Here is a 27,986-nt window from a genome sequence, read left to right on the forward strand (position 1 = left end):
GGAATACATTTCGCATATCAGTGAAACAGCATATCCTAAAGATTATGGCTTCTTGCATGCTAAATCTTGAAGGTTATTGCCTAATACTATGGCACAGGAGAACGCAGTTGTCTTAAATGAATTGTTATGACCGTAGCAATGGTGGAAACTGAGACGTTGAAAGATTGTGTTATGTTTGAACACCTATGTTAGATAAGTAACAGCTATGACAAAATACAAGACAAGCTTATGCTTTATTATAACAAGTTCATGCAGAATTATGCATTATGCTGATTAATGGGAATGTGCAAATATTCGAAAATTTCAAATATTATATTTTTGATAGTTGTATTTGATTCGAAAACGAGGTATTCAAAAATTTTCGAATATTCGATTTGATGCGAATACTCGAAACAAATCGAATATATTGCTGGCTGTGCGGGAGCAAACATGATTCTTATCTCTTTATTTCTATCTAATCTAAGCAAGGGTGTCTGATTTCGTGCTGAATTTTGCGATAATTTCATGCTGCTAGCGAAATTTGGCCTGTAAAACAAGCTTACCCACTGAAAGTCTGAGCTTTGCAGAAAAGCCAGCCCCTCAACAGCAAAGGGGACGGGTTTGCGAACAGCGAGGATGCACTCTTTTGCAAGTTCCACCCCAAATCCTGAGCTTATTGCTTGACAGCAAATGTAATAAGTGACGACTGCTACAGGGTCAAATGCACCTGAGTTTACAGGATATTGATACTGTATAATAAGGCACAAGTTGGCGAGAATAGAGAACTAGCAGAAATTATTAAATTTTCCAAAGCTAACATGAGCCAAATACACAATCTTTTAGTAACTCCCACGCTCAAATCACGCTATATCGAACTAACCTCCTTTACTTCTGCATGCATGGACCATGGTCATAAAGTGAACATCCCATCCCACAGAACATCTACCTATGGTAACTCGTTTCATCCAAAAACATGCCAGGAATGGAATCACCTACCAGATCCACTAGTCTGTATTACTAACACCGACTACTTCTGCAAGGCACTTACTAATGTTACCTAGTGTACCTTGACTTTAATATATTTACACATGTAGAGTAGTTCTGTTTTGTTCTGACCAGTAGTGTTTATAAGTTATTTCCATTGTACTACCTATGTAATCTACAAACAGTATACCTTGTATTATGATTTATCTTTTATCAATATGTGCTTATCTTCTCACTCTAACTTTCACCGTGTATACCACACATCTATATTTCGTCTGTATTATATTGTGTCTGTATTTTTATATGCTTATTGTGTCACTCTAACTTGCGTTGTTTTCACACTGGCCTGTGCACTGTTACCTGATTATTGTTTTCTTCTTTGTATAGTTATCTGTACCTATAAGCCCCTCCCCTCTGTAATGCTTCATGTAAGCCCTGAGGGTACTATAAATAAATAAATAAATAAATAAATAAATAATTTTATTTTTTTACCTATGATAGTGTAATTGCAATGTTCCAACATGCTAAAATAAACCAACTCGCTAATAAATGCATGAATGAACGTGTGATGTTTAGTGCCTCAAGGGCCAGGTATCACGAAATAGCATCATGCCAGTGTTAATGAGTTCGCAGTGGATAGATGTGTTCGCTGAAGTCGCTGTGACATGGCTATAAAGGGTTAAAAAAGTTGCTGTAAATTGCGTAAAATCTATGTGTAATAAGATTATGGCAATGACAAATGACGTGCACTATGAGCATTAAAATGCATTGCGGAAGAATGACGCAATATACAAAATATGCAAGATGCTAAAATTCGCTAGAGCACTACTACCCCACCAGACCCCTTGAAACACAAGGGCCTATACTCGCGTACAACTTTTCTTGGCTATCACGCGAAGGCTATGGAAACTAAGTGCGCCTCTTTCGCCGCTGCTGGAAGTAGTCCCACAGTTCTGCTCACATTTTCTTACGTGGAAAATAGAGAACAATACTTTTTTTGTTTTTTACAGCACCTAATTTGAAACAATACGTAACATTCACTAGTCAACTATTGCTATTTTATTGTATTTTTAGTTTGCTCTTCTGAGTTTTCGCACACCCGAGACCGTCGCAAGTTTTGCACATTCATCAAATGTAAAACTACACCTGTGTCTTCTGGTGAGTGTTCGTCGCTTGCTGTTCCACCAATAAACTCCCCTGAGAGGCTGTTGTACAAATTGAGAAAAAAAAAAAAAAAAAGCACACCATTAAGTTTTTTTCAGCCTCTGCGCAGAAACCAAGCGAACCTCTCTGGAAATCACAACCATCGTATGTACAAACGAGTGAGCGAGCTGACTGCTGCGCTGGCTCTATCGATGCCAGCGTCGGTTGCACGTCCAAGTCCTAGCCGACGCCATATGGCTGCTTCAAAGCTCCGACGCAGGCTGCGGTACTCGCTGTTCAGAACTTGGTACAAATCAGGTGTGAATAAACATTGATTCACGGCGAGTGAATTGTATCTGCCTTGACGAAAGAGGTTGTGCAAGGTTGGCGAAACTGGTGCCGAGCGCGCCCGGACTACATTGCATACGAATACAGACATGTGGAGAAGCTCCGCCTCCGTAGCTTTCGCTTCATAGCCAAGAAAAGTTGTCCGCGAGTATAGAGGCATGTGTTATATAAAACAACTGTCATAGTGGCATCCTCTCAAAAGAGGACGCGCTACGAATTCAATGGGCTTATAACAAGTAGCACAACATCATTCAAGAAAGCAAGGACTGCTTTGGTCTTAAAAAGCGGTTCTTCACCAAGAAACATAACCAGATGAAGAGGGACACAATAGCGGTATGTACGAAGAAAATGTTTCTTCCTGTCTCTTTTAGCTTCCCAACACTCCATGAAGACGTGGAGGACGGTCAGCCTGTCACCACATCTACCACAGGTTGGAGGCTCGTTACCAGTCAAGAGAAAGTTATGAGTGCCAAATGTGTGTCCTATTCTGAGTCGAGTGACTAGGACATCGATACTTCATGTTTTCGTAACTGGGGGCCAGAAACCTAACTTCCGTTTAATCGCGTGAAGCTTATTGTTCGTTTCAGCATCCCAAAAGTGTTGCCTGTGGCTTCGCAGTTTGTTTCGTAGGAAAGGCTTCATGTCTGTGGCAGGAACAGCAGCAGAATGAATACCGTGGATTGCTATTGATTCGGCAATTTCATCGGCAAGCACATTACCTTCGATTACTCTATAGCCAGGGACCCAGCATATCACTACCCGTCTATGACATAAATAAATGTTTCACAAGATTGAGTAAAGTTCAATAGAAACAGGATTTGTATGCTTTTGTAAAGAAATTAACGCTTTTACAAGGTTTAACGAGTCTGTGAATATGATTGCTCTGTCAAGTTTTAATTTCTTTGTATGTTTTACCACAAACCGCAGACAGTACTGCATAGGCTTGTGTAGTGAAGACACTTGTTAGGGGGTTCAATACATCAGATTTAGAAAAAGATGGACCAACAGCAGTGCCAAATACGCCAGAATATGATCTGGACGCGTCTGTGTAGAATTTGGAGCAGGAGTACTTCGAATGAAGTTCACGGAAATGCATAGCGATTTCGAGCTCAGGAGTGTGCTTTATGACCTCTATAAAGGATACATCACACTCTATCACCTGTCACTCCCAGGGCAGTAATAACTTAGCTGGAGGCATTAGGCGATGTTAGAGAATTGGGACATCCATTTCTTCACCAAGTTCTCTCACATGCAATGAGAAAGTCTCATAGGAGTCTCATAGAGGGTCTACTACGAAAAAGTGTTGCACACGTCAAGTCGTTAACAGTGTGAGTGCACTTTGAGAAAATAGGTGAAGCTGATGTATGTTCTCTGAAAATGGAGCGACCACTCATCTGACTCTACGTATAGACTTTCGACAGGGCTTGTTCTAAATGCACCAGTAGCCATACGGATACTCAGATGGTAGACAGGATCTAGCAGCTTTAGCGCGCTTGGGGCGGCAGAGTGCTATACCACAGCACTACAGTCCAATCATGATCGAATTAGGCTCCTCTAAAGATCCAATGAACCCTTCCTGTCACTACCCCACATTGTGTGGGATAGGATTTTAAGTAAGCTCATTGTTTTTAGACATTTTCCTTTAAGATATCTTATGCGTGGAATGAAAGTAAGCCTGGAGTCAAGTATAACACCTAGGAATTTGTGTTCTTTGTTCACAGATATTTGTTGCCCATACATTTCGACAGTGGGATCTGCGGCGAGCCCTTTCTTCCTGGCAAAAAGAACGCACAAACTTTTGTTGGTGCTCACTTTGAACCCATTTTCGTCTGCCCACTTAGAAACCTTGTTCAAGCACTATTGTACTTCTCTCTCACAGACTGTTAGGTTGCAGGATTTGAAACCTACTTTTATGTCGTCTACATAGACGGAATAAAAAACAGATGGTGGTAAAGATGTACGAAGCAGGTTCATTTTAACAACAAAGAGCATGAAACTCACTACATCTCCCTGGGGTACCCCAGTTTCCTTTATGAATGCATGTGACAGTGAATTACCTATTTATACCCGGAATATATGGTTCTGTAGGTAGCCTTCTATGTTTACCATGGTGCCGCGGATGCTCAGTGTCGACAGGTCACGCAGAATTCCATAACGCCAAGTTGTATCATACGCCTTTTCCATATTGAGAAATACGGATAAGAAGGATTGTTTATGTACAAAGGCATCGCAAATGTTTGCTTCAATGCACACGAGATGGTCGGTTGTAGACCGTCCTATTCTAAAGCCACACTGCTATGGATCAAGAATTTTGTTTTGATTTAACAAAGTGTAGAGGTCGACAGTTTATCTTTCTTTTTTTTTTTTTGCATATACAATTTGTCAGGGCAATTGGGCGACGTGACTTGTTCCTAATGTGGGGTCTTTGCCTCGTTTCAGAATCGGAACGACAAGGGCTACTTTCCATGCGGCAGGGAGGTACCCCGCAGCCTACATAGTGTTAAAAAGTGCGAGTAAGGTTATTCGCGTATCGCTGGGGAGGTGTTTAATCATGTCGTACATGATCCTGTCGGGTCCAGGTGCAGAGCTCTGAGATGCAATCAAGGAGGCTCTCAACTCGGCAATGTTAAAAAGCAGGTTATAGGCTTCGTTCTCTCTGCATTTGCAGTCAATTGCCTTGCATTCTACTACTTGTTTGTGTTTCAGGAATGCCTTGGAATAATGGTTAGAACTTGAACCGAGCTGAAAATGCTCGCTAAGAGCGTCAGCTTAGCCTTCCGAGCTGTTCGCTTCATCATTCACTAGGGGAAATGGATGAATTTCTTGTTCCTTTAGTCTTTTCAGCCCGTCCCATACTTAAGCTTCTTGAATATATGAATTTATACCTGAGAGAAACCTCTGCCAGCTTGCTCTCCAAGAAACATAGCAGAAACATAATTTGAAGCAGCGAAGAGGATTTGGAACATACAGCCTGACCCGTAGCTTTACATAGTCAGCCTCTAGTGTCTCAGGCAGGATGCTTGAACAAAAAGTGAGCACTAGATGCTTAGTTCTTATCGCCTTTACATTGTGACTTGGCATAATTCTTACAACATTGATCACATTTCGGTCCCTACAGCCTTCCAACAGTCCAGCTTCTGTTAACTCCATCATGTGATCATCGGAGACAACACCACGGCTGGTGCACATAGTTTGGTGTGGGGATATTGTCACTGGGATTTCCCTGAACGACACTACTTCAGGAAGATTTTCAAGCTGTTTCAGATTGTGGAGTTCAAAAAGGAGATCACCACTAGCCATTTTCGATGCCTTGTATCCTGCGCCAAGAGCTTCGGCGAGACATTTTGACCTGAGAAAGGGCGAGATCATTCTCATGGTCTTTTCAGGTTTGTCAGAATGCATGACATGGAATCTGGGAAAATTTTGGGATCTACTGCCAAGAAATTGAAAAACATCTTCGATGTGCCCTTGTTTCTGAGGGCGATCAAGGAGTGGGGGGAAAGAGGTTGCCATAGATGCATGTTTAATTTTCGACAGTAACGCCAGCCACCCACCGTGGAGCCCTACAAAGGGACGCTGCAGGGCCTGTAAAACAAAGTCCTACAAATGCCAGCTCTACTTACTGCTATAACCAAATATGACATAACCTAGGTTGGCTATTCACAGAAGGTTAACCCTTGTTGTCTGGAAAAATTGGAAGTAAAAGGAAGCCAGAAGAAGACAGGAAAGATGGAAAGTTAGAGAAAAACAAAGGCTGGAGGGAGAGAGACAGGAAAAGGCAACTAGCGATTTCCCCAGGATGGGTCAGTCCGGCGGTGCCGTCTACGTGAAGCAGAGGCCAAAGAGGTGTGTTGCCTCCGTGGGGGGCCTTAAAGGTCCAAACACCCGGCATTGGCTCAACCCCCAGGATCCCCTTTTCCCCGGACACGGCTAAGCCACGCACGGTTACACGCGGGAGGGTCCAACCCTCGTGTGCTTGGGTACGTGGTGTCGACTAATAAATGCATGTGCATATCATTATTCAATATTTGATTCGATATTCAATGCTAGTATTTGTATTCAATTCACATTTGAAAATTTTGATATTCGCACATCCTTACTGATTAGCACTTCTTTCATAGCCGATAGCACCTAATAACCAAAATGGCAATCAGCTCAACCTCCTAATCAGTTTTATGAATTTATATAACTCAAAATGTCCCTAAAGCGATTTCTGCCATACATAAACCTTTGAGGGTCAATGACATAAATATACGGCGCAGTGAACAAGTCCAAAATGGTCGATGCTGTATATTTACGCCGCCGTCTGTACGTTTAAAAAGTGTGCCAATTTCCTAACTTTTTCTTTTCTATCATGTGCTGGCACTATTTGGGAATACAGGGAATTTTTTTCGTGTGCCTCCCTCTCTCGGTTTTCGTTGCATGGTTTGTTTTAGCGCTAGTTTGCTCCCGCCCGTCTATATACTACTGCTCGCGCATTGGCGTGCGAGCGGGCGGCGGTTTGGGTTTTGTTCCGCTGCCGCTTTCGGCTTCTTGTGCTTGCAAAACTGATGGCTATCTTGTTACTAATCGCTCAAAGGGCGACCGCTTGTTTCTTGCTCGTTTAGTGCTCACAGGGGTGCGCATAGGAAGGATGCCGCCGTGCATGCGTTTCCGTTGCTTTTCTTTTATTGCGAAGTAATACTACTTTAGGTCGCACTTCAGCCCGTTCCGTGGCGAGGCGGTGGTAGGCACCATTGACCTTTAGCGTGACCTCGCTGCGTGACGTCACACCACGTGACCTAGAGTGACGTCACACCAGCTGTGTAAAAACGCGGCCCCATCTCACGCCGTCATGAGGCGAGGCGGTAGCCACCAACAGCGGCCTAACTCCCGCTCCTCTCACCAGGGGCGCGGCGCGGCGCCCGAGTCATCCTCGCGTGTCACGACATCAGCAGCGGCCTCCTCGCAGCCGCCGACGTTCGGCGGGTGTCGAGCATCGAGAACGTCGTCATGCGCTACTTGGACCTCTCGTCCTTCAGCTCGATACGGGCGTTCGCCAACGGCGTGCTCAAGTCCGAGATGCACCTGGACGTGCTGGTGCTTAGATGATTCACTGTAAGCCGTAACACTAGCATAACCCAAGACTACCACCAGCCATACTGCCAGCTGATCCGAGAATAACACACTATTGCTTCGCAATCACCAGGCTTAACCAAGCTAAGCCACGGCCGTTTTTTTGGAGACTCGCGAAAACTAATTGCCTCTGGTTGGCAATAAGATGAAGATTAGCGGAAGCTTGTCAAACGTTTTGCTTTTTTGACGGGCACACAACCACACAGTTTTCTTGAGTGCGCGCACCTACGCAGTTCGATTATGCTATGCATGTATATATTAGTGTAAGAGCACGAACATTTGAGTCTTGCGAAATATTCTCGTGTGTGCATCTTCAAAGCCTTGAACTATGTGTATAACTATTCATCAAACTTTCAATTCTTATAAGTTTATTTCCTTTTTTATTGTTGTTATTCATGAATTAAGAGTACATATATACCAACGCAAAATATTTTTTCTCACTTTACGGTCACCCTAGAAAAATTACAGTAATTTTTTTTTGAAATAAGTCCCTAAGAACAATTGGAATCTGCAATAAAAATATCGACCCTCGGCAGTTGCATATGGCGAAAAAAATCAACCCCCAAAGGGTTCAAATAATAATTTAGACACGAGAATGTATGTCAACAAATATATCCGATTTGACAACTATTAGGTCACTCGATATGTTTGCTTTACTTTGTTTTGTTACTGCCGCTAATAAATTATCTCATCGTTTTATGTTCACAAAGCACAATTTTTGTTTCATTAACTACCGACAAGTGAGCTCTTGAATCAGTACTGTTATTGCCCCAAGTGCATCTTCAACACAAGGCTTCCAGCTCCTTCACAAACATTCATTGTGCTATACGAGGGTCATTATGAAATCTCTGCATGACGTACAAATAGTGGCGACTGACAACCACTTCAGTTCCAATTTGCCAACAGCTACTGTGTTTATCAGGATTCTTGCAGTCAATTTAGTCATTCTACCTTATTTATTTATTATTTATAAACCTTATTTCATACATTTAACTTTTATATTATAAACTTTATTTTGCAGAGGCTCGCGAAATAAAGTTTTCTTTTTATATTTGGCAACTGCTTCGTTGACACCCAATTTCTGCACCTTGAGACAGCGTTGTGTGGTGGCGCGCACATGGTCTGCTGCTAAGCGCTCCGAACGAGTGTTTTCATGCACAACACAACTTCTTTAGCATTTGGTGGAGTTAGCTAAGCACGGTTTTTGAGCACTAAATGGGAGGACACACAAAACACACACAAAGCACCAACTACCGATTTATTGCTGGAAGAAATTGCAACGTGCAATTTTCTTGCGCACGCGCAGCGCAAGACTGATGGCGTGACACTGATGGCTATCTACATTTGTTGCAGCTTTGCCTCGAACAGGTGCACATCCCATGAAATATTTAGCGCGACTCAAATGTCGCTGACACAAGTGGGACCTATCTTTCAAATACACTGTGTTTTCATGCATGCGTTACCACGACTGGATAGCTACAAAGCACTAGTACTTCGTATTACTGTGGCAACAATGGCCTCAATGTGGATGTTAGGCCTCCTACAGTAAGCGCTGGATGCAGTGCCTTTCCCTTTCACACCTGTTACACACTGAGACCAGTGCTAGTTCGTCAGCATCCTTCAAGAAAAAAAAATAAGAGCACCCGTCGCATATCCCAGCCCGTGTTACTGGTTATGCTGATTACACCAGTTCAGATCTGTCACACTTAAAGTATAGTATATACTACTGCTGCAGCCAAGAAATAATAAAATTTCGTGAGAAATACCAGAAATTATTTTATTACTGAAATGTGCTCAGTTTACTGAAAAATAAGCTGACTGTGTTCCGTAGGAATGCTACTCCAAATTGGCTGGCTGCTTTGTATATGTTCGTTAATTAAATGTCCATGTAATGGTGGCCAGTATTTTACCAGCCATTTTAGCTGCGATGCTGCTGCATGATCAAGCAGGTCTGAAAAGTCGGGCTCTGAAAAATTGCTCGACAACTATATTTGCATCCTGTCGCGACCAGTCTTGCCCTAAGTAGGATGCAAATGAAAAATCATAAAATTATTGCTGTCCATGCGCCAATCGTAAACAAGTTCTAGGAATTGGGCATTTCATGACAAAACCGTAAAAGTTGGCAGATGTGTTACTCTATATGCACCGATCAATGTGAACTCACATCCATAGGCATTGAGCAGTTCCTCCGAAATGGGCGCCCTGTCCGGGTCTTCGGTCTCGTGGGGTGCCGGCAGGCAAATGCTGTAGGTGGACTCCAACACGTGCCTTGGGATCAGGCTGGCCACGTGAATAAGCAGTCAAGGGTCAACTCAGAGGCACGGAGAAGCCTTTCTCACGTGAAATTGTGTCAGGCGCTTCGGAGGCGCTGCCCAGGTTGATGTCCCTCAATTAAAGAGCAACTATAGCCATCTTTCTAGGCACATGAAGCTCACTAAAATGTGTTCTGCTGCATTTACTCGACTCTAAAGTGCCTACAATTGAGACACACCCAATTTTCAGGGCTAGGTACTGCTTTTTATTAAATATCTTGCAGACGATGGCCGCCTAACAAACTTGTACAGCAGGCATAAACCACGTTGCAACTACCGTAGCTCCTAAAACTGCAGACATGTGCAATCGATTGGACTACAGCAATTTTGAATGCCAACTATCTTATCTTGACACTATTATTTTGGTTTCATAGTCGATTCTAACACGCATGTAACTTTTTTCTAGTAAACATTTCTGGAAAAACCTGTGCATTAGAAGCAAGTAAATGCAGTATGCACTCTGCTGGGTGCTGTAGTCATGGCTACGAAACACAACTGCGAGCTATGTAGTCGTTCTGCAAGTTAATTTTATAGATTGGCACATGCATTCCCAATTCATGTCCTTTTGGCCACCCTGTGCTCGCTGATCAAAACATCTGCAAAGAAGCAGCAGCAGCATTGGTGCCAACAATGCCGAGCTGTCTAAACAATCTGTGCAGGTTTCTTTTGCAGGGGTGGGAATGCTGAAACAGACATTGCAGCAATTTTTCGAACAGGAAGGTGTTAGTTTTGGAGCAGCACGTTTCCAAACTTGAGAGGTTAACAAAGAGGCTTGAGAAGAAGTTAAGGACAGTGCAATGAGTGATTAAACAAATAATCTTATTCATGACATTAAGACGCAGGAAGGCAGTGGTGTGGATAAGAGAGCAAACGTGGGTAGCCAATATTCTAGTCAATATTATGAGAAAAAATGGAGCTGGGCAGGCCATGTAATGTGTAGAGCAGATAACCAGTGGTCCTTTAGAGCTACGGAATTGCTGCCAAGGGAAGGGAAGCACAGTCGAGGATGGCAGAGAATTAGCTGGGATGATGAAGTTGGGAAAGTTGCAGGCACAACTTGAAATCACCTAGCGCAAAACAGGTGTAATTGCAGATCGCTGGGAGAGGCCTTCATCCTGCAGCGGACACAAAAATAGCCTAATGATGGTGCTCATGATCACGACACCACGTTTTAGTGGTCCTGCTATAGAGACCATTAACTCTTGGCTGTTACAGTTTCCCAGTCTTTATGCCCTCTTTTCTTTTCTGTGAGAAGGCTAGAAAATACAGCTACAGTGTTCCAAGAGTAGTGCTTTCAGTGCCTGAACCTTGTTCCACTTGCACATGCATCATTTGCCGTGCACCTCGAGCAGATTGGATGAAATATTCTGGGTCACTGAGCTAGCAGCAACAATCGCACAATCGGATGAAGGATATAAGGTTGACGGGGGGTACGTGGTCTGTCATCTGGTCAATTGGCAGGATTCCGTGCACAATCATCTCAGCCTTGTTGCTCACAAAGTTGGGGAACACCAGGCCGGGACAGTCACACAGGCACAGCTCATCGTCCAGGTTCAACGTCTGCACAGGCAAGGTCATGGGCATAGAGTCATTGTTTAATGACAGAAAATCAACCTAGCCTTTATCCTGCGTGTTACCATCATAGGTACCGCCAGGATACAGGAAGACGCATATCCATGTGCCACTCAAAGTACATGAATATGTAAACTTGAACATTAGACGGCCTGTGTTGTGCCAGCATGCAAAACATAACCTAGAAGTGGAAGATGTAGTTTAAGACAGGCCTAAAGAAGTGGAACACTCTTTGAGAAGGAAAGTTTCACTATTCTTTGTAAACAGTTTTCAGTAAAACACATTTATTTTCAGATCATTTCCTATTGCACCTATTGAAACCCAAGAAAAATGTATAAGAATTTCTAGGGATGTGCAAATACTCGAATATTCAATTTCAAATCGAACAGCAAGCAATTGAAAAATTCAATTTGCAAATCAAATATCTAATGTTCAATTTGTCAAATATTCTATCTTTCAAATATTGGTACCTTCGGTGAATGATCCAGCCGTGGTCAGTGCCTTGATGCACACAGCATTCCCACAGCGCATGATCTTTATCAATACGAGATTCGACCAGGTTGACCGGACCGATCGAAGCGAATAAGGCTACGTGAACAGGGGGAACAACAAAAGAAGCTAGCGCATATGGAAAGCACGGAATCCTGTGTGAAGATCGGGCCAATTAGCCACCAGAAAGCACGCTGATTGCATTGAGTGCATGAGTTAATGTAATTCGCACAGTTCAGAGCTTTCTACTCACATGCGATTACACAGACAAACTTGGCACACATGCTTGCGGTAGTTGCCAGGTGGTCGACTGCAGACCCAAATGCGGCTTCAATTGCCGTCAGTGCAGCCCACACACGACTTCACGGCTGATCACAGAAGAGCCACCCGTAAGTACATACAGTCAATGTCCGATTTTTCTGACTCCTTCGCGGCACCGTCAGGTGCCCCAAAGAGCCTATGTGTAAAAACGTCGGAAATTTCGGATGCTCAAACTTTTGATGCCCGATTTTTCAAACTTTTTACCCTTAACCACATGTTCAAAGCGGCATCCATTGCCACCATTTTGATCATCTCGCAGCCTCAAACCCCCACTTTCTGTTAGTCGTAGCCAGCCTGCTAGCCATAGTCAGCCAATCTTCTAGCCATAGCCAGCCACAGCACCGCAGCCATAATATAGTACTGAAATCTCCATAGAGTTTCTCACTATATTATCTAGAGGGAAATCTGCCGCTGCTGCGCTGTGGTATGCATGGGAATGCCGGTATATTGTGACTTCGGATTGGCATCGTTCTCGGAGAGCCAGGCAAGCACCGTTCCGTCTGTCACAATGATTCATATTCTACTAGAACTGCATGTCAAAGGCTGTTTTAGCTTTATTATTACACAAAAACATGTTTTGTTTAACTATAAGAACTTGTTATTGGATGTACAATTATATTATATGTAAAAAGTATCAGCGGGCCGCTAAAGTTGGAGGACAGACGACAAGATTCGCATTCAATTTGAAACAGTTTGTCGTCTGTTCTTGCTTTTCTTCCCTTCATCATGCATTGTAGGTGAGTAAAGATGCAACTTGCGTGAATCGAACCATTTTATGAAGATTTTCCTTTAAGAACGCATTATTTGTGTTGCCATATCCACGTTTTAGACGAAGCCTCGTGCAACACCAGCCAACAAAAGCCTCGCAGACACATATACCGTCATTCCCATGACGGCACGGCGCGCCTAAAGAAACTCCCATAGACGGTGGCACCAGATTTCCCTGTAGGTGTTATAGTGAGAAACTCTACGGAGATCTCAAACCAGCACTCTCACATGCCAATCCATTAGCCGCCATAGCTATGGCTATAGATAGCCTTTTGTGTTTATCCACATGTTTTTTTGGTTAGCTTTATGATAGGTCGTGTGATCGTGTTGTGCTGCTGTGCGCTCTCTTCTATGTTCACTTTGAAGCTTCCCACTGTTTGTTGCTCTGCTTTTCATCGAGCGGATTCGCCGCTGACAGCAATGGCGCTGACTTCATCATCTTCACCCATGGCTTCGAATCATGCAAATCCCTACCGTAGGCTGACGATGGAAAAGAAAGCCGTCATCATCAAGCCAGTTCAAACCGGCTGGTCACAAGCCGACATGGGCAAGGAGTTTGGAATGTTGAAGCAAACTGTTTCAGATTTCATGAAAAACAAGTTGAAGATCATGGAAGTGGCCAGAAAGTCAATACGGGCTCAAAAAAGGTATGCAAGTCAGGGTTTTTACCCAAAGCTTGAGAAAGCGCTCCATGTGCGGCTAAATGAATACTAGTCTCCGGTTATGTCTTGAAGCAAAAGGTGGAGGCCCTCACGCTTCAAATGAACATCAAGGAATTCAAGTTCAACAATGGGTGGCTCAGAAATGTAAAGAATCGCAATGACCTGAGGTTCAAGAAAATGTGCAGGGAAAGTAGCGCTGTCAATGATTCAGCTGTTGCGCAGTATCAGAATGAAAAGCTACAGTCTTTATTGCAAAAGTTCGCACCTGAGAACATTTTCAACTGCGAGGAAACTGGATTGTTCTATAAAATGCTCCCAGAAAAAATGCTTGCATTTGCTGGTGACCTCTGCCATGGCGGCAAACACAGCAAAGAGCGGCTGACTGTCCTCTTCGGCAGCATGTCAGGCAGCGAGAAGCTCCCGATGCTCGTCATCGGGAAATCAACGAATCCAAGGTGTTTTAAGGGGGCAACTGTACCTGTTCAGTATGAGGCCAACAAGAAGGCCTGGACAACACAGAAGTTATTCAAAGTGCACACCTGTGAGCTAAAGTATGCAGACCAGGGATTGTGCAATAAAATTCATTTTTCTCCTCTGTCTGCGAATGCAACTTGAAAGTACTAAAAACTGCATTCCAAACTTGATATTACAAATTTTCTAGTGCACCCATCAGTTTCCATTTAGGCGTGTTAATTATGAAGAAATTCTGTTTTTTCAGTGACCCTGTGGTCTGTATACTTTTTCTCACGGGTGTACATATGCAAGTTGGACAGAAGGTTCAAACAGCAGAATCTAAGAGTTCTGCTGTTTGTGGACAACTGTGCTGCGCGTAGCCACATCAAAGGCCTAAAGGCTATACACGTGGAATTTCTGCTGCCGAACACCACCTTAGTCCTGCAGCTGATGGACCAAGGCGTGATTCGTAACGTGAAGCTTCTGTACAGGTCACGCATGCTCAACCGCATGGTGCTGTGCTAAGACATCGGCAAAAGTTACACCGTTGACCTTAGGTCCGCTGTCGGTATGCTTGCAGACTCGTGGAAGATGGTTACACAAAAGAATCTTCGCAACTGCTTTTGCAACACTCGCTTCACACTCGGCACCAAGACGACTGACTCGCCCAGAGAGAACGACAGTGTGTGTAATCAATCTCCTTCCGTGGACTTTATGTTTGACGACCTGCATGTAGCTGACGTTTGCATTGTAACCAGGATAACTTTTGAAGGATTCACCAATGCCAACAAAAATCTCAACTTCTATGCAGAGTTAACCAATGATGAAATTGTCCATCAAGTGACGGTGGATTCGGAAGATTCCAACACTGAGAATGAAGAGCCAGCGCCTACACAGCCGACGAGCTCTGAATTGACACGAGCATTTATGATGCGGTCATCAGTATACGGCGATGATACGACCCTGACTGAAATTGAAGCAACCATAATCGCGTGCAAGTGGAACACCATGTAAAAGAAGATCAACGATAAATGGCTCTTTTCAGAGTCACCTCAATGATACATTGGCAGAGTTGCGCAGGTCCTATACTCCATCCTTGACCTTCTCTATCTGAGAAATACCTATAAAATGGTGCGTTTTCTCCATGTATTCAATTTTTCTAGCGTTTTCGCGGTCCCTTGGGAGTCCGAAAAATCGAACGTTGACTGCATTAGCAACAAGCTTTCCACAATAATTTGCGGCCCGTTAGCGCATTGGCCGGTGGCAAATTCTCGTCATGGCCACACCATTGCCCACACTTTGCCCATACCATTTACAAAAACATGTTATTGATGAAACTAGCTTAGTTTCGCATGAAATAGTCCTGCACTTTCTTCTGCTTGGGCAATTTCGCTGCCTACGACGCATGCACTGCTCCACATTGTCTTCGTCGCATTCATCAGAATTTACAGTCATCACCAAGCATGCGGAAGCCGACACGGCTGAAGTGATTTCGGATGAACCACTTGACACGGCTGTGCGTATGCGTCGGGCACCACAAGCGCCAGGTCGTGAGTTTGGCCGCTTTAACCCTAATCTTCCCCTTATTCTTCAAAATCGTGCTGAAAGTGCTCGTCGGAATCTTGCACGCTGCGGGGACATCTGACTTCTCACAGCGTTCGACTTGATTTATGATTTTGAGCTTCACGACGAAAGGCTAATTCTGCCGCTTCATCATGGCAACACTGCGGGAGAAGGCCCACAAGGCGCACACACAATGAACCAGAAAAGCAGCTAGACAACTCGCACTATAACCATCTTGCATGACGAGGGCACAAGAGCCTCTGATTGGCTGTCCGGGCGGGCCGGGCGGGCCAGGATCATTTTTTGCAGGGGAGTGTCGACAGCTTGCCCGAGCTGCCCGAGGCAGCGGGGTCACGGTAGGGAGAGTGGTTGGATGGAGCTATGCCCCCGGGTTTCCCCACCACCGCGAGGGAATGCCAACTTCTGGGGGCACTTTTCTGCTGCTTGATGTTCGATATCTCGGGAGTCACTGCTATTTTTGTTCGATGTAAGCGTAATTTTTGGTGTATATACTCATTGTAGCTGTACCGTGTCCAGAAATTGTAGTATATATAAAATAATTCTATGTAAACGGGTTCGATAAAGTCGGGTTCGACTGTGTACAGTCAAACCGTGATATATCGAACAGTGCAGTGATCACGAAATAGTTCAATATAGCCAGAATTCTATATATAAAACCAAGTAAAAATGCATCAAAACTTGTATAAATCAATCAATGAACCAATTGTGGCGCATTAAATACTCACCTGAAGCTTCACACAAAGTATTTATTTCTTTGGCTGAAAGTACTGCAGCAGTGTAGCCTCGTTCTTATTGGTAGCCGCATGCTTAACCACGGCATCCTGAACATAGTCTAACCGATCTGCAAGCGATAGGCCGATGCCCTCTATTACAGCGCAGTAGCAGTGTTGAAGAGCCGAAGCAGCTACAGTGTCAGTTGAAGTTGGGAGCGGGGCAACATCAGCGCTTGTGCAATCAACTTCGGCAGTATATTCGTTTGGCCGCTATTTCCACTGCAATCTCCATGTCTGTCAATTGGAGCGTATTAAAACATTGTCATTAACAAAGTATGAAGTGGCGTCTTCCAAGGCGTCTATGAGTGAGCCCAATGAGCGCACACTGTTGCGAGCCTCTGTGGATGCAAACCACCATTCCTCACAAGGAGCAGCAGGCACAGGGCGGGGCACCGAGGAGAGTCAGTGCGGCAAGCGCAATGCGTCGTCGACATTGTCAAACTATCCAAGCCACCACGTGGCGCCCTCGGCATGATGCCGCATTTGGCACAATCGATGTGTGCAGCTGTAGTGCGCAGCAGTTGGGAATGCCCATCATGCCCCGCTATCTTCGAGGGTGTCGCGGGAAAGCTTGCCGCCTATCAACAGAGCACACATCTGAGGTGGCAGAGTTCAACATATCCATCTTACGTCCGACCCCGTTCGAAATAAAAAATTAATATGCAAGTGATTTTACAGGTGATATAGAAAGTGTTTGATATATGCAATAATTCGATATATCTGTGTTAGATATCTTGAGGTTTGAGTGTACTTCTTTTACTCTATCACCATAGAAGGTCCCATCTCACAGTTTATAGCCTTGGGACCTCCTCCTCCATATTTCCCTATGTATCACTTGTGGGGAGCACCCGCCTCCATTTCCTCCCGCTTACCCGCGGCGTCCCGTTCGCACGTGGCGACGGGACGGGCCGGCGTAGACATGGGAGAGAGGCACTACGCGCCCTCCCTTTCTCCGTCACTCCGATGACGCGCGTACCCCTCTTCCCCTACGCGGCTCACGGGAAAGGGAAACGTATCCAGCGGGCGAGGAGGACTTCCCCTCGTAAAAAGGTAAAAAAGCATAAAAGCGCGCCACCGGGAGAGACTCGCTCTCTTGGGACGCCGACACCTTGGACCGCCTGGATGACAGCACCTGCCGCATCCCGTAAGTGATCTCGTTTGTCTGACCCACCCAGACAACGAGGCAAGCCTTTTACTACTATTACTGAGAGGACGTCCCTCTGCGAGTGTTCGCTATTGCTAATAGCAATAAACGTAGTTACCGTTGACACCGCTGGTTGCCTTATTCGTCCGAACCCGGCGTAGCCGCGATTCCCGCGCTACGGGTTGGGAGTACCACGAAGCGACTGCGTGGGGCTAGATCCGGAGCTCGCCTTCAGCCCTAGCCGCACGGAGAGTGGAACCCCCACACACTCCTGTTTAACTACTCATAACAGCTGCCCAAAGTCACTGTTATCAAGAGAAAGGCGTCCATTTTTCACCAGAGAAGTCAGACAAACTTGCTGTTATCACAGAAAGACGTCCATATTTCACTAGAGAAGACGAACTTGAAGCTCCAGTATGACTCTCTCCTTTTCTCTCACTGCAAACATGTCACTGCCACATGTTCGCAGGCTACTGCAAACATGTAAGAAAACCTCCACAATCTTTAGAAAATGCCTCCACAAACATGCGAGTCAGATAGATGTTGCACTGCAAGCACTCTTGCTCACATTGCGAGAGCTCACAGCCTCACATGGAAGGTTGCTCGCTCTCTCCTACAACTTCCGAGGCCCCCTCTATTATGTACCACCTGTGACGTTATAGCGAGTCGTCACTGTCAGGCTGATGCCGATGAAATTGCTAGAGTATATTGGAATGGGGGAGGTGGCCCGGCGGATGCTTTGCCAAGCATTAAGACTGATGCAAAATAAAGGTGAAATTGTGGCGGTGCTGCATTTGCCTCACCCGGAAGCTTTCCAAGTTCACAAGCAGAGCCGCTGTCGTCTGCTCGGCATGCCGTTGTCTTTTCTATGCACCGTTGTTCTTGCATTCTTTCTGTCATTCTTTCTTGACTTTCTTTGCAACGTGTTGGGAGGGAATAAAATCACTGCTTCCACCACACTGCATATCTTTCAGGAGAATGAACAAAGCAGGCAGGATGCTCGTCGCTTCTTTTCAGTAGTGTCGGCTACATGACATATACGTGGTAATATTTTCTCTGGTAGCTCAGAAGGATGAGTAAACCACGGTGAAGAAAACAATATTTTGCCCTGTGTAGCAGAGCAACATGCCTGTCCAAGCACCAAGCAGCTGCCTCCATGCAGACAAGTGTCCAGTCAGCATGCAGGGCCGTTCATTCAGGTAAAGGCAACGGTGGTGCCACCAAAATTTCAACAGAAAACACATCAGCACAGAGCCCACCCTGGACCCACTCATCCTAGCTAGTACATCCTAGTTGCGCTGCCCCATGTGCCCATTGCAGTACTGGTGGCATGTAACAGAGATCCACGCATCTCGGCAGATGCACCAGCCATGCAACCAGCTGGTTATCTGTTCCATTTGCTCAAGCGGTGCTTCAATAAGTATGAGGAAAAACATTGCCTCACACCTTCCTACAATGTCACAGACCCACACAACAGCCCACAGATGCCAGCCATTGAGCAATAGTTCATGGTCTTGGACCATATTCCTCAGCAAAACCTCACGCGTGCACACACACACACACACACACACACACACGCACACACACACACGCACGCACGCACGCACACACACACAAGTCAAACCTTCTAGCAAATGGGGAAATGGTCGTGAGCACGTCACACCTGCCCTGTCGCTCTCTGGCACCTTTGTCAGCTGCCAACTTTGTAGCGTGCACCACAAAAGAAAATTGCACCATTTTTGTTGTTGGTTTTCGCAATTCAGGTTGCTCAAGTTGCCCATATTTAGTTATGCCATGAAAATGTCTTATGCTGTTCATTGCTTTTCTTTTACTTTTGATGCCTCTCTATGCCACTGTATGCCCGAACCTGTTTGTTGCACTTCTGACTATGTACCTACCCTGCAAAGATCTTAACAAGGTTACACCATTCACGAGTCATTTAATAAAATGAATAAAAAGCAAAAAGAGCATTAGGCAGGACGCTGCTACTGGCACCACCAAGCTAACAGGAAATGTGTCAAAGTGAGAAAAGGGGGAATTAAACATTGTGTTCGTTTTAACTGCATTATTTTAAGGTGCCTCTCAAAATTCTCTTGTGGCAATACATTCATTGAAAAGCATTGCATTCACTCTAGCATGTTCTCAGTTTTTAAGCAAATGCGTTGCACAGCACATGCAAGATTTTGTGCCTCTTTCATAGCATACAGCTCCATCTGGCACCATGGCCCACAAACAAGCCAAGACACACATTGTCCCCATGTTGGGCTGAGCAGTACTGCACCTGAAAGTGCTTGGTCTTGCCCGGTGTAGTGGACACCGAGACCTTCTTGCAGCGGATGAGTGCGTTGATGGTCGAGCTCTTGCCCACGTTGGGGTAGCCCACCTGCACACAATGAACAAGGACGCCCACTGGCACTAGTACCACTGAACTGCACTTTCCAATATCTTTTGAGGCCTGGCTGGGGCACCGAGTACAAAAAGATAATAATAATAATAATAATAAATAAAGAAAGAAAAAGCATACTAACATCTCAGGAACCCCATAACGAAGTTTAGAAAGTGTGAAATGTTGACAAACACCCATAAACGTTGTGGCTGGGTGCATAAATACAGTAAAGTACAAGAATATGAAAAGAAATTTAAACAAAAATAAAGCAGGCACCCTGACATGTCTGCACGTCAGTTACAAATCATTAGCATCAGACAACAGTAATTTACACATGCATCACCGACGTCAACCAAGTCATTTCCAATGCAAGGTTTTAATCTGCTAATAAGAAATACTTGCATTGCTGCATTTGCTGAGCAGTAAAGACAAACTGTGTGTGAATGTGGTAAGCTAAGGCGACGAGGCTGGTGCCTTGGTGTGCACTCTCTCCCCATGAACCAGGTTGGAAGTTGCATTATTTGCTCAGTTTCAGAGGCTTGGAATATTGAAATTGTAGTGGCAGCATGGAATGCTTGCATCCGAAGGGTAGCTGGGTGACATTATGCTCCTTCCTAGTTTGTTTGACACCATAATTATTTAGTTAGTAAGTGAATGTTTATTGCTGTTAATACAACAGTACCCCGTTTATACATTTTTCAAGGGACCGTAGAAAAATTATGTAATTACCGGGAGAACGTAACAGTGGGGAGGGCCCCAAGTCTCCACAGCAATATCTGAAAAAACTCTGCGCATTTGTATTAGGGAACACGTGCTATGTTCCGTGACTGTGGTCCCCTTCCACCCCTGATATGATACACCACGTTGCTGCACTGCGGCAAGCTGACCTTAGGGAGTGGACAAAAACTACAACCCTGGTGTGATGTACTAATCGCAACTTATGATTGCATACTTGCAGCACTTCATACCTCTGAATATGCCTCTGAACCGCTAAATTTACATGACTGCCGCATTCAACTAGCACGTAAGATATGGAAACATCACAGAATGACGACACATCAAATGGGAACATGAGAACTGCAAAAAAAAATATAGATGGAGCAACCAGGAAAATGAAACACTGAAGAATGTGCCAATAGGGTTCCACTGTGCTACTCAGAAAACAGCATATCTTCGTGTAATATTCGAGAAGAAAGGGGGTTAACAGAGGGGCCCGATTTTTATGTCATATCATGAGAAGCCAACAAACTTGTTGGCTTCTCATGATTCGTGTAATATTGCAACACTTAATCATCACCGTCAATGCTTCACTCTCTGGCTCGTAAGCATCAAGCTAGCATGCTTATGAAATGCAGGGTGGGTCCATTCAACAATTTTCGTCAACATGAATCAACTGTGACACAACATTTTCAAAGGATGGCAACACAAGACAGAGGAGGCAACTAAGCTGCAGAAGCAAAAGCGATCATCACTTTGAGTATCACAAAAAAAAAAAGAGTTTGAAGGGTGGGAACAAGCCCCACCAGAATGCTACGGCCATTGCCACTAGGTGCTCAATGTTACACAATGGGTGCGATATGTTACTCAGGCACTGGTTACGTACCATATTTACTAACATTATGAACACACTTTTCTCCCTGAAAAATATGCGCAAAGTTGGGGGGTGCGTTCATTATGTGGGGTACAATTTTGACTGATTTTTTTTTTCCACAGCCACCACTAAAAAAGTCAGTTTCGCCTGAAATGCAAACCATCGATTGTGATAGCAAGTGTGTAGACAGCTACATGAAGTAAGGATAGCAGTTTTATCGGCCGTATAAACTTGCAAACATTCGCTTCAACGCAAACTGAACGGTTAGAACACTGCACGCACAAAGGTGTGAGCCACCATCGACTCAGCCCCAGACGCAGATCGCTTTCAAGATGTGGCACGCCGCAGCCGTGCAGTTGCTGCCGGAGTAAAACGCCACGGCACCCCCTCCCTCTCCTCTCCCCCGGCACCATGCGTGCGACGGGAGACGGTGTGTTTCCTTCCCACTTTCCTTCCTTGTACACGGGATACTGAGCCGTGATCGTTGGCGCCCCTCAGCATGCTTGTGTAGTACGCAGCTGCTGCCAGTGTACAATGCCACCCCCCCGCTCAAGGGGTCTTTTGCGCAACGAAAGGTGCCGTGCGAGGTTGAGCTGCAATTGTCGGCTTCCCTCGCGCGCTTTCGCTAACACCTACACCATGCAGCGCACGGCAGCAATGACAGGCAAAAATGTGCCCGGAGCGTCTACATAATTGCTATCGCAACAAAAGTAGGAGACAGGGTACGATTCGGAGTCTGACGTAGTGTCGGACACAATCGCACCTGCTGGGCGCCATATCAGACGCCGAATTGTACCGCGTCTCCTACTCCATGGCAGCAAGTTTAGGGTGTGATCATAATGCGAGAAAAAGAAAACGCGCACTTTTTGATTGGAAAAGTGGGGGCTGTTTTCATTACGCTAGTGCGTTCATTATGCGAGTAAATACGGTAAATGTGTCGCTGCACTCAACACGGTCCAACGCCTGTTGCCACTATGCCTGTATACATTTCGAGGAAAGATATGGTATGGATGGGTGGAAGAGGCTTGCATTCTCATACACGTCATCAATGTGCTCATTTGCATTTGAAGATTGTGCAAAAGGCATGATGCGAGTAGAAACATCTTATGCAGCCGTCTTTCCTGTCCTTTTTTTTTTCTAGCAGTCTTCTGGACAATGTAGAGAGAGAGCAACAATTCAACAAACATGTGCATGCTAGACTGCCAGCTGACCCATTCAGCTAGCTCTATGTTGTGATATGTAGAGGTGCAATCTGAAAGGAGCAGCCGAGACATTAAAACTGAGCTCCCAATCCCTCACGAGTAATTTTAATGTAGAAGCAGGGCTCTGCACCTTTCGAGCTGCCATTTTTTATATGTCAGATCCAATGTTCACCTGTAAATAACTTGTCTGCAGACACTTCCATCTAAAATCTAATTTTTTTATAAGTGTAACAGTGTCTGTGGCATCCCAGGTAACGAGTAGGTGAAGACAGTTCCACCCACAAGAAAGCTATGTCAGCTTGAGAAAGCAAGAACAAGGTGAGCAGTGAAACATTAGTACAGCCAAACCAGCTTACAACAATATTCAAGTTACAATATACAATTGTTATTAACCAATAATTGTTATTGACATCCAAAGGTTTTAGTTAGACAGAAAGAAGTACAGTGAAGCCCACTTATAGTGCTACCAGTTTTAACAATATTCGGATGTAACAATGACAAGATGCCATGCGCCATAAACATTTGCATGTGTTCTATGGTAAAATAAACCATTCACTACAATGTTCCCATGCTGCATTATTGGCTATAAGCCTACAATTAAATCTGGCTAAATTAAAACCAGAAAGCAAAAGAATGCAATATCCTTAAAAGGGAAGAAAAACAATGCTACAGAAATTCTGAGAATTGTCTGCTAATGCATAAGTATACTTTGGATCAGCTGTTACTTTGCTTTTCCGTATTTGCTTTTCCTAGCTTAATCATATCTACCCATTGCATTTTCGGTGCCAAAGAAATTAAATCCTTCAAAGCGATCGTATCAACTTAGCCGGAACGCCGCCACTACCGGTTTCAGCACAGCTGTTACCTGTCGTCTGTTAATTTTATTTTCTCTTTTTTCCTTTTTTGTTACAACCTTAACGTGACAACGGTAACATGACCAGTTTTTTTAAGCGCTACCAATCATTATTATTATTATGACATGTACCAATCAGTTATTATTGTTACGCTCAGCAGCCTTACAGCAGCAGGCTTCTCTGCACGTACACCCGCAATGCAGGAAAGTAAGCTTTCAAGGAGCTGTTACGTTTCACCTACGACGCGCGGTATAGCCGGCGCAGATGCAACGGACGCCGGGGCTTCGTTCAAAGCGGCGGACATTTTGGCCCGTTTGGAGCTCCCGCAAAGCCTCCCCGCCAAGCGCGTCCAGGCGTGTTTCAGTGCCACGTGTCTTCGTGTGTGCGTGTGTGTGTGTGTGTGCCCACGCTTGTCAAAGCGCGGCAGCCGGGGAGAGGAGCTCCCCAAGTGTGAAGCGAGGAGGTCTGACAGGCGCCAGCTCGGCGATGCGTCACTACACTCGTCTCAACATGTCTCTCAGCTCGTCCGTGCTCCGCCGTCACGTGGTCTCATCCCGTGACCTTCCTTCTTGCCCGCGACGCCGAGAGTATAAGAGCAGCTGCCCCCGGACGCCAGGGGAGAGGCTCCGATTTCTTCCGTTGAGTTACGTGCTCTCCCGTCTCTCCACTTCGGTCGACCTGACCGCCCGCTCTTTTGCGATGTTAGAATAAACAAGTTGTTCTGTTACCAGTCGACTCATGCTTTGCCGGGACCTTCGGATGCTTCCAGTTGTGCCCCAGGCCGCCAGGCCAACGCTACCCTTGGGGCTTGCGACCCATTTGCAACAACGGGCGTCAGCACTGAGATTCCAACAACGCGTGCCAGCGGTGCGATTCTTACAACTGGCTGGTAGCGGTGAGATCGCGACAACGGAGGCCAGCAGCGAAGATATGCGGTTGACTGTATGCTGAGCAGCACAACGACCATCCGGGAGCAGTGCAACGAGCCCTGTGTGATGACTGGTTGCCTGCAGCGGAACGACTGCGCTGAATTCTTGGCTGCGAAGTTTGGTGAGTGCGGGACTTTCTTCTTCTGAGTTTTGCCAGGCTTTTGTTAGTGTCAGAAACAGAGCTGGTAATTGTGGTTGTCGTTGCTGCCGGGTTAGTTTGCGGCAAGACAATAGTAGGCAGTAGAGAAAGCAGCATTCAGAGCAGCCATGGATTTGAAGTCGTTGCGCAAACCGATATTGCTGGAGCTTGCAAGAGAGTTGGGTCTGGATGTCTCAGACAAACTCAGAAAACCAGAACTGCTAAGGGCTATTCTTGAGTTAGAAGCTGAGGATGACGAGCTGTCGGAATGCCTTGAGACCATTGAGGAGCGGGCAAAAAGACAGGAGCGTGAACTTAAAGAGCAAAAAGAGAGACAGGAGCGCGAACTTAAAGAACAGAAAGAGAAAGATGAGTGCGAACGAAAAGAACAAAAAGAGAAAGAAAAAGAAGAGCGCGACCGTCAACACGCTTTGGAAATGAAGCGTCTCGAGGTAGAGATGGAACGCGCTCGTAATGGAAGTGAGGCACACGGTGCAGGAGAACGAGTATCGTTCAAAATGACTGACCTGATGCGGCCGTTTAAGCTTGGAGAGGACATTGGTTTGTTCCTGGTTAACTTTGAGCGAACGTGCGAGAAGCAGGGGTTCTCTCGGGAAACGTGGCCACAGCGCTTGCTCACTTTGTTACCCGGCGAGGCGGCCGACGTAGTCGCTCGCTTGAAGAGAGAGGAGGCAGAGGATTTCGACCAAGTGAAATCGAGTCTGCTAAAAAAGTACAGGCTGTCCGCGGAGGCGTTCCGTCGGAAGTTTCAGGAAAATGAGAAAGGTAAAAGTGAGTCATATACAGAGTTTGCCTACAGGCTAATGTCAAACATGCAGGAGTGGCTCAAAGAAGAGAAAGCGTTTGGTGACCACGAGAAAGTTCTGCAGTGTTTCGGGCTGGAACAGTTTTATAGTCGGTTACCTGAGAACGTGCGGTACTGGGTCTTGGATAGGCCAGACGTTAGTACGGTGGCTAGAGCCGCTGAGCTAGCCGAAGAGTTTGTGACGCGTCGGGCTCGTGGAGCTAAGGACGGTCAAAAGGGTGAATTTGGCTCCAAGTTTCAGAGGCCGAAGTTCACGCCCATGAGAGCAAAGGGGGACACACGTAGTGCGGATGCGAGTGAAAGCAGTCCGACCGAACGTAAGGAGACGGCGGCAGCCGAAGCCGAACGCAGAAAGCGGTTCGAGACGAGGCAAGCGCGCGTTTGTTATACGTGCCAGAAGCCGGGTCACTTTTCGGCGCAGTGTCCAGAAACAAAACCAAAAGTCGTGTTTTTGTCATTGTGCAGCACTGACGAGAACATGAAGCTTCTCGAGCCTTACATGCGAGACCTCCTCGTGAACGGGAAAGAGTGCCGAGTGCTTCGCGATTCCGCAGCTACAATGGATGTAGTTCACCCCTCTTACGTAGAACCCGATATGTTCACTGGCGAGTGCGCATGGATCAAGCAAGCCGTGGAAGCTCATAGCGTGTGTCTGCCCGTAGCAAAAGTGCTTATTGAAGGACCTTTCGGAGCACTTGAGACGGAGGCCGCAGTGTCATCTATGCTGCCCCCCCAGTACCCGTACCTATTTTCGAACAGGTCCGATCACCTCCTGCGCGAGAAGGGGCTTTTGTTTGGTGAGGCTAGCGTTCAGGCCTTAACCAGATCGAAGGTTCGGGAACTCGCTGCAAAGGCGGTAGTTGCGGGACCGACGTTGTCGTACGATGAAAAAGGGTCAGAGGCGCAGCAAGCTGATATTCAGAGCACGCCCGAACTGAATGAAATTGAGCCTGTAGCGTTAAAGGCACCAGATACTGGAGAGGAAATTCCCGATGCGGGAAAGTTAGAAGAGCTATCTGCAGATTTGCTCATCGCGCCTACGTCAGATGGACTTAATAGGTTGCTAAAAGTCAGCCGGTCGGCTTTGATAGCCGAGCAAAAGAAGGATGGCAGCCTAGAAAACATCCGCTGCATTGTCAAGGAAGGTATCGCCAAGAAAAATGCTCGCTTTGTGGAAAGAGGTGGGGTCCTGTACCGGAAGTATCTAGACCGCAGGGGAGTGGAGTTCGATCAGCTGATCGTGCCTCAATGCTATCGTCAGGATCTGTTGCGCTTGTCGCATGGGGGTTCGTGGTCCGGACACCTAGGAGTTAAGAAAACTAAGGACCGTCTCTTGCAAGAGTACTATTGGCCAGGGTGTTTTCGGGACGCAGACCACTTTGTGAAGACATGTGACACCTGTCAGCGGGTGGGCAAACCAGGGGACAAATCGAGGGCGCCGTTGAAATTGGTACCTATCATTACGGAGCCTTTTAGACGGCTCGTTATTGATACAGTGGGACCTCTGCCGGTAACAACCACGGGGTACAGACACATTTTGACTGTGATCTGCCCAGCGACAAAGTTCCCTGAAGCAGTACCGCTTAAGGAACTCAGCTCAGTTGAGATAGTCAATGCACTACTGTCCATATTTGCGCGAGTTGGTTTTCCTGCGGAAATCCAATCAGATCAGGGCACAGTGTTTACTAGCGCTTTGACGACAGCCTTTCTCGAAAGGTGCGGGGTAAAGCTGTTACACAGCTCAGTGCACCACCCCCAGTCGAATTCCGTTGAGAAGCTCCACTCAGTCATGAAGCGCGTGTTGAGAGCATTGTGGTTTGCACAACAAACTGACTGGAAGCTGTGTCTGCCTGGGGTGATGTTGGCATTAAAGACCGCGCCGCATGCGGCTACGGGGTTTTCGCCAGCTGAGCTAGTGTACGGTCGCTCGCTGCGTTCTCCGCTTCGCATGCTTCGAGACGGATCACTGCCCTCTCCAATGGCTGCAGACTATCTCTTCCACAAATGGCCGCCTCCTGCGCTGGAGCCTCGCTTTGCAACAATATTCCTTTGAGGTGTGTTACAAAAAGGGGAGTCTCAACGGTAACGCCGATGGCTGAAGTCGAAGCCCCTAACGTGGGAATCAGCCTCAAAATTGTTTGTTACTCATGTTTTTCTTCCTGAGGCAGGATTTTTAACATATTGCTTTTGTGTAGTGTTTCAAAGTGATGATGTGCTTTCTAGTGCAATTTTCCGATTTGTGGACGCGTTCTGAGTGCTGCTAAACTACTGTAAGGAACTAGGCAGTAGTATAAAAGGGGAAAGAGCCTGGCAGGGCTTAGTGAGGGTTGTGCCGTGCTTGCTGACTGAGCGGTTGACTTTCGGCGTAGTTCTAACGCTTGCCGGGAACGAGAACAAAAATGTCAACTCTCC

At 45.8% G+C, this 27,986-nt stretch overlaps 1 protein-coding gene across 1 annotated transcript in view; it reads right to left on the minus strand.

Annotated features, from left to right (window-relative positions):
• Positions 1-27,986, minus strand: part of Ns3 (nucleostemin 3) — a 95,180-nt gene that overhangs the window by 18,214 nt on the left and 48,980 nt on the right. The window contains exons 10-12 of the mRNA XM_055064412.2: positions 19,929-20,030; positions 11,298-11,441; positions 9,734-9,857 (exon numbers count right to left, since the gene is read on the minus strand). Of these exons, the coding sequence (XP_054920387.2) occupies positions 9,734-9,857; positions 11,298-11,441; positions 19,929-20,030 (370 nt within the window). The remainder of the gene's footprint in view (positions 1-9,733; positions 9,858-11,297; positions 11,442-19,928; positions 20,031-27,986) is intronic.

Source organism: Dermacentor andersoni, chromosome 11, assembly GCF_023375885.2.
Source record: "Dermacentor andersoni chromosome 11, qqDerAnde1_hic_scaffold, whole genome shotgun sequence".
Classification (NCBI taxonomy): domain Eukaryota; kingdom Metazoa; phylum Arthropoda; class Arachnida; order Ixodida; family Ixodidae; genus Dermacentor; species Dermacentor andersoni.